The following is a 15,558-nucleotide window of genomic DNA, read 5'->3' as shown; positions in this document are numbered from 1 at the left end:
CACTCCATGGCCCAGGGAGGGAACCCTACCCCCAGGGGCAATGGCCGGCTCTGTGGCAACGACACCGCAGCAACAGCACCGCCTGCCCTCAGTGCCCCCCCCCCCTCACCCCGATTGCCAGGGTCTGCCTGCCTGGTCCCAGTGCCCCCAGACCCAGCTTACCTGTCTGCGAGGGCATACAGTTATCGATGCGTCCTCATCCTGCAGGTGCAGCCCCCGCAGCAGCCACTTAATTGGCCTCCGCCCGGAAATGCCTCTCTGGGTCCCGCCACTGGCCTCAAGGCAGGGTTGCCAACACTCCAGGGTTGATCTGGAGTCTCCAGGAATTGGAAATTATTCTCCAGGTCACTGCTGCGAGCAAAAACCTGGGAGAAAAATCATGGGGTCCTTAAAAGAATAAGTATGATTTTTACTGGACTGTGGAAATGGGGGGAATTTGTGGGTGTGTGGGTAAGTCGAGAGTAAGAATGTAATCTGTGCTACACCTGTACGTCTGAAATCAAAACTGATTTCACTTATTCTCGGAAAAGACATTATATTTATTATAGCACTTTATCAAATCCTCAGAGGGCCCAATATGTTTTACATGCAATAGAACATTTTTTTAAGAAATGCAGTCACTTGTAATATAGGCAAAGACTGTAACCAATTTGCACACAGTGAGATCCCACAAGCAACAAAGATACTCTTCATGGGCTGGAACTTCCTCCGAGAGTGAAACTTGGAGGTTAGATTGGAAAACACCCATCCTACCAAAGTCAATTGCACTCTCTCTAAAATACATCCAAACGTAAATATCAGCATAAACATTAGGATTGAGCAAAGGACCATAGGACCACAGAAAAGTTCATTCAGCCCATCATGTCTGCGCCAGCTGAAAAAACTAGCCAACAAATCTAATCCCACCTTCCAGCACCTGGTCCATAGCCTTGCAGGTTACAGCACTTCAGGTGCAGGTCCAGGTAACTTTTCAATGAGTTGACGATTTCTGCCTCCACCACCGATCCGGGCAGTGAATTCCAGACTTCCACCAACCCCTGGGTGAAAAAGTTTTTCCTCATGTCCGCCCTAATTCTTCTACCAATCACCTTAAAGCTGAGCCCCCTGGTAATTGGCCTCTCCACTAATATTCATTATAAGCCCACCGACTTCCACAGCTCCCTCGAATACACTTCCTCACACCCGGCTTCCTGTAAGGACTCCATTCCATTCTCCCAATTTCTCCGTCTCCAACGCATCTGCTCTGATGATGCAACCTTCCACAGCAGCTTTTCTGATATGTCTTTCTGCTTGATCAACCGAGGATTCCCCCCCACTGTGGCCGACAGGGCCCTCAACCGTATCCGGCCCATTTCCCACACCTCAACCCTCACCCCTTCCCCTCCCTCCCAGAACCGTGACAGGGTTCCCCTTGTCCTTACCTTCCACCCCACCAGCCTCCACATCCAAAGGATCATCCTCCGCCATTTCCACCACCTCCAGCGTGATGTCACTACCAAACACATCTTCGCCTCCCCTGTCAGCATTCCAAAAGGACCATTCCCTCCGCGACACCCTGGTCCACTCCTCCATCACCCCCAACATCTCGTCCCCTTCCCATACCACCTTCCCCTGCAATTGCAGGAGGTGTAATACCTGCCCTTTTACCTCCTCTCTCCTCACTATCCCAGGCCCCAAACACTCCTTCCAGGTGAAGCAGTGATTTACTTATACTTCTTTCAATTTAGTATACTGTATCCGCTGTTCACATTGGGGAGACCAAGCGCAGACTGGGTGACCGCTTTGCGGAACACCTCTGGTCAGTCCGAAAACATGACCCCAAGCTTCCGGTTGGCCATTTCAACACCCTCCCCTGCTCTCGTGCTCACATCTCTGTCCTGGGATTGCTGCAGTGTTCCAGTGAACATCAACGCAAGCTCGAGGAACAGCATCTCATTTACTGATTAGGCACACTACAGCCTGCCGGACTGAACAGTGAGTTCAATAATTTCAGAGCATGACTGGCCTTGTGTTATTTTAATTTTATTTTACTTTGTTTCATCATTTTCGGACCAGTGCCTGCCTACTGGTTTTTTCATGTTTGTGTTTTTGGCTAGGGCTGCTCATTATTCTGTCATTAACACTCCCTCTGCACTAATGTTTTGCCTTCCATCACACCATTAGCACATTCTCTTTGCCTTTGCCCATGACCTCCTTGTCAGTTAATCTCTCCGACCCTCTGTCCTATCAACACCTTCCATTTTGTTCTCTTTATCCCCACCCCTGCTTTATTTGCTTAAAACCTATTACATTTATAACCTTTGCCAGTTCTGGTGAAAGGTCACTAACCTGAAACGTTAACTTTGCTTCTCTCTCCACAGATGCTGCCTGACCTGCTGAGCATTTCCAGCACTTTATATTTTTATTTCAGATTTCCAGCATCTGCAATATTTTGTTTTTATCTCTGCTAGGGGAAACAGGTTCTTCCTGTCTACTCTATCTAGGGCCCTCATAATTTTGTACACCTCAATTAAGTCACCCCTCAGCCTCCTCTGTTCGAAGGAAAACAACCCTTGCCTATCAAAGCACCAAACCCACGCCATATCTATTTCTTCTTTGTATAAATATCAACGTTTCCGCCCTCTAAGCCATCGCCCATGCCTCAAGCATAGAATGTTAAACAGCCTTTTTTTGTATTTGTTCATGGGAGGTAAGCGTCACTGGTAAAGCCAGCATTAATTGTCCATCCCTAATTGCCCTTGAGAAGGTGGTGGAGGTACACCCACATTTGAAAGTTTTGACACCGAGTCACATGAGATATTACGGCAGGTGAACAAGAGCTTGGTAGGTTTTAAGGAGCACCTTAAATGGAGGAGAGGGAATTGGAGTGGTTTAGGAAGGGAATTTCAGAGTCTAGGGCCCAGGAGGCTGAAGGCTCGGCTGCCAATGATGGAGTGAAGGAAATTGGGGCTGCGCAAGAGACCAGAATTGGAGGAGCGCAGAGATTTCAGAGGGTTATAGGACTGGAAAAGGATACAGAGATAGGGAGGGGGAGAGGCCCTGGAGGGAATTAGGAGATACTATAACTGAACTTAATTCTGTCTTTTTCCAACACGTGCACTTTGCTGCATGTGTTACTGTGAAGTGTTTAAAGTGCGGCACCTTGACCCCACTAACTACCAAATTTCCACAATCTTTTAGGCCGTGTGTTCAATTTGCACCCAGATTGTGCATGTCTCTGAGCATAAGAAGCTGGAAATTGCAGGCCAGTCTGTTTGTCTGGGTGAGGAACTGGTTGACAGATAGCAGGAAACCTTTGAATAGCGCTGTGGGATCTTTCACATTCAAACTAAATGGGACTACAGTTTAAGTCGTATCAAAGACAAACCCCCCAACAGTGCATCACAGCTAAAATGTCATCACCAATCTGACCACCTTGCAGATGCTGACTGACCTGCTGTGTAATTCTAGCGCTTTCTATGCTAAGATTCTAGTGGGACTTATACCCCCAACCTCTTCTACTGCTTCTGGGCAAGGTGGGATCTGTGCAAGCCGGACAGGCTGCACCTCAACAGGGCCGAGACTGATATCCGCACAGGAGGTTTAGCAAGTGCTGTTGGGAAGGGTTTAAACTAGCTTGGCAGGGGGCTAGGAACCTGAGAGTAGCTTCAGGAGGGAGAGAAGCAAAGCTGAAAGTGGAAGGCAGAAAATTAGTAAGCATGTTTGGAAGGCAAAGATAACAAAGGCTACAAAATAGACAACAAGCAAGTTTGGTAGTGCGAATTGGTATATACTTCAATGCAAGAGGTCTAGGAAATAAAGCAGATGAGCTGGGAGCACAGATTGACATGTGGGATAATGATTTTTTTTATTCATTTGTGGGATGTGGGTGTCGCTGGCTAGCCCAGCATTTATTGTCCATCCCTAATTGCCCTTGAACTGAGTGGCTTGCTAGGCCATTTCAGAGGGCATGTTAAGAGTCAACCACATTGCCGTGGGTCTGGAGTTACATGTAGGCCAGACCAGGTAAGGATGGCAGATTTCCTTCCCTAAAGGGCACTACTGAATCAGATGGGATTTTACAACAATCAATAATGGTTTCATGGTTACCATTAGACTAGCTTTTTTTAAATTCCCAGATTAATTGAATTCAAATTTCACTATCTGTCATGGTGGGATTCAAACCCATATCCCCAGATCCGAAGAAGGGTCACTGACCCGAAACGTTAACTCTGCTTCTCTTTTCACAGATGCTGCCAGACCTGCTGAGTGGTTCCAGCATTTCTTGTTTTTATCCCCAGAGCTATACAGAGACATGGCTGAAAGGGCAGGAATGGCAGCTCAAACGTTCCTGGTTACAGGGTTTTCAGATAAGATAGAGAAAAGGATAAAAAGGGAGGTGGGGGGTCACAGTATTTAAAGAAACAATTATAGCTGTGAGGAGGGAGGATATGGGAGAAGGATCATCAAATGAGGCCACATGTGTTGAACTGAAGAGGCATTACTGGGAGTGTACTATAGACCCCAAACAGTCAGAGAGAGACAGAAGAGCAAATATGTAGGCAAATCTCTGAGATGTGCAAAAACAATAGGGCAGTAATAGTGGACAATTTCAACTACCCTAATATTAGAGAGATACAGCACTGAAACAGGCCCTTTGGCCCACTGTGTCAACCAACAACCACCCATTTATACTAATCCTACATTAATCCCATATTCCCTACCACCTACCTACACTAGGGGCAATTTACAATGGCCAATTTACCTATCAACCTGCAAGTCTTTGGCTGTGGGAGGAAACCGGAGCACCCGGCAGAAACCCACGCAGTCACAGGGAGAACTTGCAAACTCCACACAGGCAGTACCCAGAACCAAACCTGGGTTGCTGGAGCTGTGAGGCTGCAGTGCTAACCACTGCGCCACTCTAAATATTAACTGAGATAGAATGAATGTGAAAGGCAGAGAGGGAGCAGAATTTTAAAAATGCACTCAGGAAAACTTTTTTAGCCAGTACGTAGCAGGCCCAACAAGACAGGGGGCAATTCTGGATCTAGTTTTAGGGAATGAAGCTGGGAAGAGGTATCAGTTGGGAAGCACTTTGGTGCAAGTGATCATAATTCAGTTAGATTTAGGGTAGTGATAGAAAAGGAAAAGATAGACCAGAAATACAAGATCTCAATAGAGGAAAAGCTAATTTTACTAAGCTATGAAGTGACTTAGGTAAAGTGGACTGGAAACAGCTACTTGAGGGTAAATCAGTGCCAGATCAGTGGGAGACATTCAAGGAAGAGATTGTGAGGGTTCGCAGCAAGTATGTTCCCTTAAAGAAAAAGGGTGGGACTAACAAATCCAGAGCCCAGAGAGGCTTAAAGGAGAGGATAAAGAAAAAAAGGGAAGCTGATGACAGATACCGAGAGCTCAATACAACAGAAAACTTAGAGCAATATAAAAAGTGTAGGGGCAAAATTAAAAAGGAAATTAGGAAAGTAAAGAGAGGACATGAAAAAATATTGGCAAGCAAAATCAAGGAAAACCCAAAGATGTTTTATAAATACATAAAGAGCAAGAGGATAACTAAAGAAAGAGTAGGGCCTGTTGGGGACTATAAGGGTAACCTGTGTGTGGGGTGGAGGATGCCAATATGCTTTTTAATGAATACTTTGCGTCTGTTTGCAGAATAGAGAGGGACGAGGAGGAGCAGGAGGAGTGTGAAATATTAAATGAAATTAACATAGTGAGGGAGGAAGTATTAAGGGGTTTAACTTATTTGAAAGTGGAAAAATCCCCAGAGCTAGACGAAATGTATACTAAGGGAAAGAAGAGAAGAAATAGCAGAGGCTCTGACCATCATTTTCCAATCCTCTCTGGCTACAGGTGTGGTGTCAGAGGACTGGAGGACAGATGATGTTATACCATCGTTTAAACAGGGAGAAAGGAACAGACCAAGTAATTACAGGCCAGTCAACCTAATCTCAGTGGTGAGAAAATTATTGGATTAATCAGGGATTAATCAAAGACAGCACAGATTTGTTAAGGGAACGCCATGTCTGACTAAAATGATTGAACTTTTTAGAGTCATCGAGTGGTAGAGTCATAGACATAGAGTCAATTACAGCACAGAAGGAGGCCATTCGACTCATTGAGTTCATGCCGGCTCTCCACGGATCAATCAGTCCCACTCCGCAGCTCGATCTGCGTAGACCTGCAAGCCTATTTCTCTCAGGTGGTCATCCAGCTTCCTCTTGATGTCCGTGATTGTCTTTGTTTCCACCACCCTTGTGGGTAGCAAGTTCCAGGTCATTAGTGCCAGCTGTGTAAAAAAGTGCTTCCTCACATTCCCCCATCTTTTGCCCAAAACTTTCAATCTGTGTCCCCTGGTCCTTGTACCATTTGTTAATGGGAACTGTTTTTCCTTGTCTAACTTATCTAAGCCTGTCAGAATCTCGTACACTTCTATTAAATCTCCCCTCAATCTCCTTTGTTCTGAGGAGAACAACCCCAGCTTTTCCAAACTAACCTTGTAACTAACATCCTCCATCCCTGGAACCATTCTGGTAAATCTCCTCTGCACCCTCTCAAGGATCCTCACATCCTTCCTCAAGTGTGGTGACCAGAACTGGACGCAATACTCCAGTTGGGACCTAGCTAGAGCTTTATAAAGGTTCAGCATAACTTCCCTGTTTGTGTACTCAATGCCTCTATTTATGAAGCCCAAGATCCCATATGCTTTATATGTCAATATGTCCTGCCAAAGATCGATGCACATGCACTCCCAGGTCCCTTTGTTCCTGCACACTCTTTAAAACTGTGCCATTAGGTCTATATTGCCTCTCGCTATTCCTTCTGTCAAAATGCATTACCTCACACTTGTCAGTATTAAATTCCATCTGCCACCTGTCTGCCCATTCTGCTAGCCTATCTATGTCCTGTTGCAGGCAGTTCATATCATCCTCACTGTTTGCCACACCTCCAAGTTTGGTGTCATCGGCAAATTTTGAAATTCTACTCTGTATTTCAAGATCCAAGTCATTTATATATAGTAAAGAAAGCAGTGGTCCCAGCACTGACCCTTGGGGAACACCACTGTCTACCATCTTCCAGTCTGAAAAACAACCATTTACTACAACTCGCTGTTTTCTGTCTTTAAGCCAACTTTTTATCCAATTGGACACTGACCCTCCTATTCCATGAGCCTCAGTTTTGTTAAACAGCCTTTTATGTGGCACCTTATCAAATTTTTTCTTAAAATCCATTCAAACAGCATCCACTGCATTCCCTTCATCAACCTTCTCTGTTACTTCATCAAAAAATTCAATTAGATTAATCAAGCACGATCTGCCTTTTACAAATCCGTGCTGGCTATCCTTAATTAACTCAAACCTCTCTGAGTGTCCATTGATATTTTCCCTGATTATTGTTTCTAAAACCTTACCCACCACTGCTGTTAAACTAACTGGCCTGTAGTTGCTAGGACTGTCCTTACAACCTTTCTTAAATAAGGGTGTCACATTTGCCACTCTCCAATCCTCTGGCACCTCCCCCATATCCAGGGAAGGTTGGAAGATTATGGCAAACCTTTCCACTATCTCCACCCTCACTTCCTTTTGCAACATGGGTTGCAAGCCATCTGGACCATTTGACTTATCTACCCAAAGCACAGCCAGCCTTTTTAGTACCTCCCCTCTCTCAATTTTTATCCTATCCATTGCCTCTACCCTCTTCTCTTCTACCAATATTTTGTCAGGTTCCACATCATTAGTGAACACTGATACCATGTACTCATTAAGTATACTAGCCTTGCCCTATGCCTCTTAAGCATATATCACCCTCTTTGTCCCTAATAGGTCCCACTCCACCTCTAACTACCCGCTTACTATTTACATGCCGGTAGAAGCTCTTTGGGTGCCCTTTTATGTTTTTGAGGAGGTAACAAGGAGGGTTGATGAGGGTAATGCATTTGATGTTGTCTATATGGACTTTAGCAAGGCTTTTGATAAGGTCCTACATGGCAGATTGGTCACGAAAATAAAAGTCTTTGGCATCCAAGGCAAAGTGGCAAGTTGGATCCAAAATTGGCTCAGAGGCAGAAAGCAAAGGGTGATGGTCGATGGGAGTTTTTATTAATGGAAGGCTGTTTCCAGTGGAGTTCCACAGGTCTCAACACTAGGTCCCTTGTTTTTTGTGATATATCTCAATGATTTGGACTTGATTGTAGGGGCATGATTAAGAAGTTTTCAGATGACATAAAAATTGTCCGTGTGGTTGATAATGAAGAAAATGCTACAGACTGCAGGAGGATATCAATGAACTGGTATCATAGGATCCAGGGAAATGCAGCAAGGTGGATACAAAATTGGCTCAGTGGCAGGAAACAAAGGGTATTTATTGACGACTGTTTTAGCGACTGGAGGGAGGGCTGTTTCCAGTGGCGTTTCGCAGGGCTTAGTACTGGGTTCCCCGATTTTTGTAGTATATATTAACGATTTGGATGTAAATGTAGGGGGCATGATCAAGAAGTTTGCAGATGACACAAAGATTGGCCGTGTGGTAGATAACGAGGAGGATAGCTGTAGGCTGCAGGAAGATATCGATGGTCTGGTCAGATGGGCAGAAAAGTGGCAAATGGAATTCAACTTGGAGAAGTGTGAGGTGATGCATTTGGGGAGGTCAAACAAGGCAAAGGAATACATGATTAATGGGAAAATACTGAGAAGTGTAGAGGAAGTGAGGGACCTTGGAGTGAATACCCTGAAGGTAGCAGGACAGGTCGATAAGGTGGTTAAGAAGGCATATGGAATCCTTTCCTTTATTAGACGAGGTATAGAATATAAGAGCAGGGAAGTTACTCTGGAACTGTAGAACTCATTGGTTAGGCCACAACTTGAGTACTGTGTGTAGTTCTGGTCACCTCATTACAGAAAGGATGTAATTGCACTAGAGAGGGTACAGAGGAGATTTACGAGGATGTTTCCAGGAATGGAAAAATGTAGCTATGAGGAAAGATTGGATAGGCTGGGGTTGTTCTCCTTGGAAAAGAGAAGGCTGAGGGGAGATTTGATTGAAATGTACAAAATTTTGAGGGACCTGGATAGAGTGGAGGTGAAGGGTCTATTCACCTTAGCAGAGAGGTCAGTGACTAGGGTGCATAGATTTAAAGTAATTGGTAGAAAAATTAGAGGGGAGATGAGGAAACACCTTTTCATCCAGAGGGTGGTGAGGGTCTGGAACTCACTGCCTGAAAGGGTAGTTGAGGCAGGATATGTACCTCAAGTGCTGTAATCTGCAGGGCTACGGACCAAATGCTGGAAGGTGGGATTAGAATGGATGGATTATTTCTCGGCCGGCTCAGATACAATGGGCCAAGTGGCCTCTTTCTGTGCCTTAAACTTTCTATGATTCTATTCTATGACTGGTCAGGTGGGCAGAATAGCAGTGGAGTTCAATCCAGGGAAGTGTGAGGCAATGATTTGAGGAAGGCATACACAACAAATGGTAAGATACTGGGAAGTGTAGAGGAACAGAGGGACCTTGGAGTACATTTTTTATCTGTTCATGGGATGTGGTAAGATATTTGTTGCCCATCCCTAATTGCCCTTGACAACTGAGTGTCTTGCTAGGCCATTTCAGAGGGCAGTTAAGAGTCATCCACATTGTTGTGGGTCTGGAGTCACATGTAGGCCAGACCCAGGTAAGGACAGCAGATTTCCTTCCCTAAAGGACATTAGAGAACCAGGTGTGTTTTTACAACAATCAATAATAGCTTCATGATGTCATTTCTAAGACCAGCTTTCAACGCCAGATTTTTATTAATTAATTGAACTTAAATTCCACCCACAGCCATGGTGGGATTTGAACCTGTGCCCCTAGAGCATTAGGCTGGGGCCTAGATTAATACTCCAGTGACATTACCACCACACCACCATCATCCCTACTGGCCAGAGAGCCATGAAGGTGGCTAGACAAGCAAATAAAGCAGTCAGGAAGGTATAAGGAACACTTTGCAAGGCTACGGGGAAAAGGCGGGGGAATGGGACTAGATGAGTTGCTCTTGCAGAGACAGCTGACACACACACAACAGGTCGAACGGCCTCCTTCTGTGCTGTATAGATTCTATGACTTGCCTTTATTAGCTGAGACATAGAAAATAAGAGTTGGGAGGTTATGCTGGAACTGTATAAAACACTAGTTAGGCCACTGCTGGAGTACTGTGTGCAGTTCTAGCCGCCATGCTATTAGGAAAGAGGTGATTGCACTAGAGAGGGAACAGAGGATATTCACAAGGTTGTTGCCTGGACTGAAGAACTTTAGTTATGAGGAAAGATTGGATATGCTCGGGTTTTTTCTTTGTAAAAATGGAAGCTGAGGGGAGATCTAACTTGAAATGTATAAAATTATGAGGCGTCTAGATAGAGTGGATCGGACGGCCCAATTCCCCTTGGTTGAGAGGTCCATAACCGGGGGCATAGATTTAGGGTAAGAGATAGGAGGTTTAGAGGGGACTTGCGGGGAATGTTTTTCACCCAGAGGGTGGTGCGGGTCTGGAACTCGCTTCCTGAAAGGGTGGTAGAGGCAGAAACCCTCATAACATTCAATAAGTACTGGGATATGCACTTGAAGTGCCGTAACCTACAAGGCTATGGACCAAGAGCCGGAAAATGGGAATTGGCTGGATTGCTACTTGCCAGTCAGCATGGATACAATGGGCCGAATGGCCTCCTTCCGTACTGTAAATTTTTATGATTCTAACCTTCTAATTCAGAGGAAAGTGTGATACTAACTCAGCAAGGTTGCATTAAAGTGTAATGCTTGTTTTAATAAAAATCATTGTGCGTTGCAATGTTTTATTCCCCATATACTTGGTTCTCTAAGCTAGACAATGACTCCATTCCAAAACACAATATTCAGTGTTGGGCCTTTCACAGGACTGATGACAGACTGACTAACTGACCAGCCAACTGACCTTGAAAGAGTGAAACCAGAAACCTATCTGTTTCTAAAAGCTTGTGTAACACTATCTGCCTGGTTTTGTGTGAACAATGTATATGTACCAGTATTACCGGCCTAATTTCTCATAAGGACACAAAGGCAATCTTTTCACACCTGCTTGTTCCTTTCAATGCTTTTGTTTTTCATTGGTTCTCAGGATTATGGGCAGTGCTGGAACGACAAACTTTAGTACCCTGATGAACAACCTTGAGAGGAGGCAATATTGGAGACAGACAGCAGGTTAGGAAACAAGGCAACCAATTTGCACTCAGGAGGCTCCCACAAACAGCACTGGACTGCGGCACTTCAAGAAGGCAGCTCCCCAGCATGTCCTCAAGGGCAATCAGCGATGGGCAATAAATGCTGGCCTAGCCAATGACACTCACATCCTCAAACAAATTTTTAAAAATCAGACAATCTGATTTTTGGTTAAGGGACAAATATTGGCCAGGACACCAGGGTGATCTCCCCAGCATATCGAAACAGTGCCATCTTTTACGTCCACTTGAGGGGGCAGGCAGGGGGCCTGGGTTTAATATCTCATCTAAAAGTCTGACAATGCAGCACTCCCTCAGTACTGCACTGGGAGAATCAGCCTAGATTTCTTTGTTTTACTCTGCAGTGATATTTGAACTCACAACCTTCTGACACAAAGGTGAGAAAATGCTACCTACTGAGCCACAGCTGACATGGGATTGGAGTCTCATGCATGCCAGACCAGGGTAGGGGTAGCAGGATGCCTATCCTGAAGGACATTAGTGTATCACTTGGATCAGCTCTGCTGCTTCCAAATCCAAAAATTGTCAAATTATTGAATTCACAATTTGCCATGGTGGATTGAGCTCATTAATTCTAGGCTTGCGAGTCCAGTTATTGGAAGGTGGCTCTGCCTGAACTAGTCCTTTTTAAATGGCAATCAGGGAAAATGAAACAAGCAACATTTATTTCAACAGTGTCTAGTGTTAATTACTGAACCAATTAGCAACACAGCCACACGTTGAACGTCCATTAAATTCAGAGTGCAGATAACAGCAACTCTTAAAAGCCACACTAATGTCCACTCAGGCTTGTTGATGCTCCCTCCGATCAGATCAACAATGCAATTGTTACTGTCAGTTACTAATATACTTTGACCAAGCATTTATACAAAGTTTTCTACTTGGAATAGTGTAAACGTTAAAAATAAATGTCGGGCATCATTTGTAGCATGTAACATATCTAAACATTATCCAGGAGTTACTGATTTAGGATCTGAAAGTAAAAGTCTTTGTTATAATAATAGGTGGAACTGAGACAGTTAATCTATACCCAGTGTACCTCCATGTAGACACTATATGGATAGATTTCAGGTGGAGCTCTCAAATCCTGCATTATTCAACCTTTGCAAATATAACATGATTGCATTTATTTAGTTACTGTACAGAATTAACCTTTAACATACAGATCAAGATTACTCTCCAGCTATCATCTCTAACTGACCAGGTGCTTGTATGTTCTAGAATATCTGTAGTCCAATTCATTTCTATATCTCTGTCCCTCTCACTCTGTCATTCTTCTCTCTCATTCTCTTTCTGCATTTTCTCTTTTGACATCTCCATCTATTTTGTTCTCTCCCTATTTCTCTGTCCTTCATATCTCTCAACCTGTCTGTCTCCCCTTTATTCTGCTGTCTCTCCATGTCTTGCTATCTCTCTGTTTTTCTTTACATCTCTTTGCCTCTGTTCTGCTTCTCTCCTCCACCCTCTCCTCAGTGTTGCTGTATCTGTCACTCTCCCCCTTTGTTCTTCTGTCTCTGTGTCTCTCTTTGTGTTCAGTATGTCTTTTCATCCTTTTATGTCTCTGTTTCTGTCTCTGCGTGTTTATCCCTCTCGCTGTCAAATTCCTTACCATGTCCAGTTACAGACGACCCTCGGGATCTAACTTCAGGTGGACTCTCTGTCAATGCCACAGATTCTCCCACTGACTGGAGCTGCCCAACATTCCGCTCTTGCAGTTGTGGATCTGCAGCCTTGTAACCTTTTAGATCCAGCGAGCCGGTCGGGAACAGCGGGTCGATCCTGACAGCCGGGCTGCGATTGGGACTCCGGTGACCCCCAGTCCTGGGATGGTAAGAGTTCCACATCCTGCAGCAATGCAAACCATGGACTCGGAGTTACTGAACCGACCCGAGTCCCATCGCTGTCCCGCAGCCCCGCAGGGAGATCTGATTGCCGAGAATGTCCCTGAAACTTGTGTAATATTTCAGCCCAGCTGCATTCAGGCGGTGTCTGTACACGTGGTGGAGCAGATTGGTATATCTCCTGCCCTGGGGAATTGGACTATCCTTTGCCTACTATTGGGGCTTTGTGTTTTGAATTCGGTCTGGGCATCACTTGTCAATCATAAAGGATGCAACATTATTTTCTGCAGGTGTAAGTCACAGAGCTGAATTTGTACCTGACTGGGTTACACAGAAATTTTATATAATTGCCTGCAAATATCACAGAATTGTACAGACATTTGGCCCATCGCGTCTGTGCTGGCTCTTTGAAACAGCTATTTATGAAAAGACAGATTGCAAAATGTAGGCTTTTCCCCTCCAAACATCAATTCTCTGGTTTAACAGGAGGTTTTAAAGTACAATTTGTGAAATGAGTTTATATTCAGAAGAGGCTCTAAAGAGAGTGAAGTACTTGCATTTTTATAGCGCCTTTCACAACCTCAGGTGCCCTGAAGCACATTGCAGCCAATGAAGTGCTTTCTGAAATTTAGTCGGTGTTGGGGAACGTGGGAGTCAATGTGTGCACAGCAAGATCCCACAAACAACCATTAGATAAATGACTGGGTAATTTTTTTTTTTAGTGATATTGTTTGAGGGGTAAATATTGGCCAGGCCACAAGGGAGAACTCTCCTGCTCTTCTTCAACATAGTGTATTGGGATTTTTTTTTTACGCCCACCTGAGAGTGCAGATGGGGCCTCGGTTTTAACGTCTAATGAAATACGGTCTCTCTGACAATGCAGTACTCCCTCAATACTGCCCTGGGAGCATTGGCATAGATTTTGTGCTCAAAGTCCTGTAGTGTGGCCTGAACCACAGGTATATATGTTCCCCTGCTAAGTATATGAACTCCTGGATTGATATCTTCTCTATAGAAGATTTGCTTTTCTGTGGTATCCTCTGTTTCTAAAACTCAGCTGCCTCCAATTCATGCACATGTGGGTCCAGCCACAGTTCATTAACTGAACTTTATGCTGGCAATTTCTAATGTGGGGCGGGGGGGGGGGGGGGGGGTGGGGTGGTGGGGGTGGGGTGCAGTGCCTTTGCGTGTGTAAATGAGATATGTGCTGAAATTCCACTGAAATTACAACAAGGAGGTGCAGCATGCTCCAAGGAAAGTCAGTCCTATAAAAGTCATCCCTCATTACATCAGTAATTTCCAAAGATAATCGAATCATTTATGACAGAACCATAAAAAATATTCAGGCAAGAGTACTTTTTTAAAGCAATCTGCATGTCACCTTTTCAATTTCAATGTGTTTATTTATGCCAAGAGAGAAACTTTAATTAATTTTGTGATTACACTTTGAACTTGTCACTTCCCTGCCTTTCAACTTGAGTCTGAAATCAATCATAATTAAAGCGAATAATTAATTTAAGATGGAGAAAATGTTTTCAATAATAACCTCTGACAAGTGTGTTGCAGGAGTTGAAAGCGTATAAACAATAAAGACAGAAATAACAGAAAATGATGGAAATAGCAGGCCTGACAACCCCTGAGAGAGCTTAGTGCCTGGGTTGACCCTTAACAAAAGGTCAATTTCTTCTTTCAAATGCTGAGGGCCATCTAAATATTGGCTCAGTTTCCTGAGTTATCTCAGAATACCACCCCCTGATTTTAACACTTCCCCACCCTCTCCCCCAGGTATCCAATGAGAATGGAGCATGCATTGGGGTTAGAATTCATGTCACGTACCAATTCTTGCTGGGTAGCATCTCAGATCCTTGCCCCAGGCAGTTGTGGACCTCATTGAAATACACAAAGTCATTGGTCGGATATGACAACAGCAATATGTATTTATATAGTGCCTTTAAAGTAGTAAAATATCCCAAGATGCTTCACAGGAGTGTAACCAGACAGATATGGTACCGAGCCACATAAGGAGATATTACGACAGGTAACAAAAAAACTTGCTCAAAAAGGTAGCTTTCAATGAGGACAGAAGTAGAGAGGTTTAGGGAGGGAATTCCTGAGCTTAGGGCCTGGGCAGCTGAAAGCACGGCCACCAATGGTGAAGCAATTAAAATTAGGAATGCACAAGAGGCCCGAGTTGGAGGAATGCAGAGATCTCAGAGGGTTGTAGGGCTGGAGAAGGATACAGAGATAGGGAGAGGTGAGGCCATGAAGGGATTTAAAAACAAGGATGAGAATTTTCAAACTGTGGCTTTGATGGACCAGGAGCCAGTATGAGTCAGCAATTACAAGAGGTGAGGGGTGACTTGGTGTGGGTTAGGATATGGGCAGCTGAGTTTTTGATGAGCTGAAGTTTATGGAGGGTGTAAGGTTGGAGAGCAGCCAGAATAGGATTGGAATAGTTGAGTCAGTGATGTTAT

At 44.4% G+C, this 15,558-nt stretch overlaps 2 protein-coding genes across 5 annotated transcripts in view; one reads left to right on the top strand and one right to left on the bottom strand.

The window, feature by feature from the left end:
* The window catches only part of LOC137379411 (anoctamin-4-like), a 238,897-nt gene extending 225,714 nt beyond the window's left edge, over positions 1-13,183 (bottom strand). For all 4 annotated transcript variants that reach the window (XM_068050181.1, XM_068050182.1, XM_068050184.1 and 1 more), the window contains exon 1: positions 12,853-13,183. In XM_068050181.1, coding sequence (XP_067906282.1) covers positions 12,853-13,087 — 235 coding nt within the window. In that variant the 5' untranslated portion in view covers positions 13,088-13,183. The remainder of the gene's footprint in view (positions 1-12,852) is intronic.
* LOC137379412 (EF-hand calcium-binding domain-containing protein 6-like) overlaps positions 12,945-15,558 on the top strand; it is a 120,074-nt gene continuing 117,460 nt past the window's right edge. The window contains exon 1 of the mRNA XM_068050188.1: positions 12,945-13,072. The gene's annotated coding sequence lies outside the window, so the exon portion shown is untranslated. The remainder of the gene's footprint in view (positions 13,073-15,558) is intronic.

Source organism: Heterodontus francisci, chromosome 18, assembly GCF_036365525.1.
Source record: "Heterodontus francisci isolate sHetFra1 chromosome 18, sHetFra1.hap1, whole genome shotgun sequence".
Taxonomy (NCBI): domain Eukaryota; kingdom Metazoa; phylum Chordata; class Chondrichthyes; order Heterodontiformes; family Heterodontidae; genus Heterodontus; species Heterodontus francisci.
Note: the sequence above shows the minus strand (reverse complement) of the source record. Positions and strands in the feature narration are given on the sequence as shown.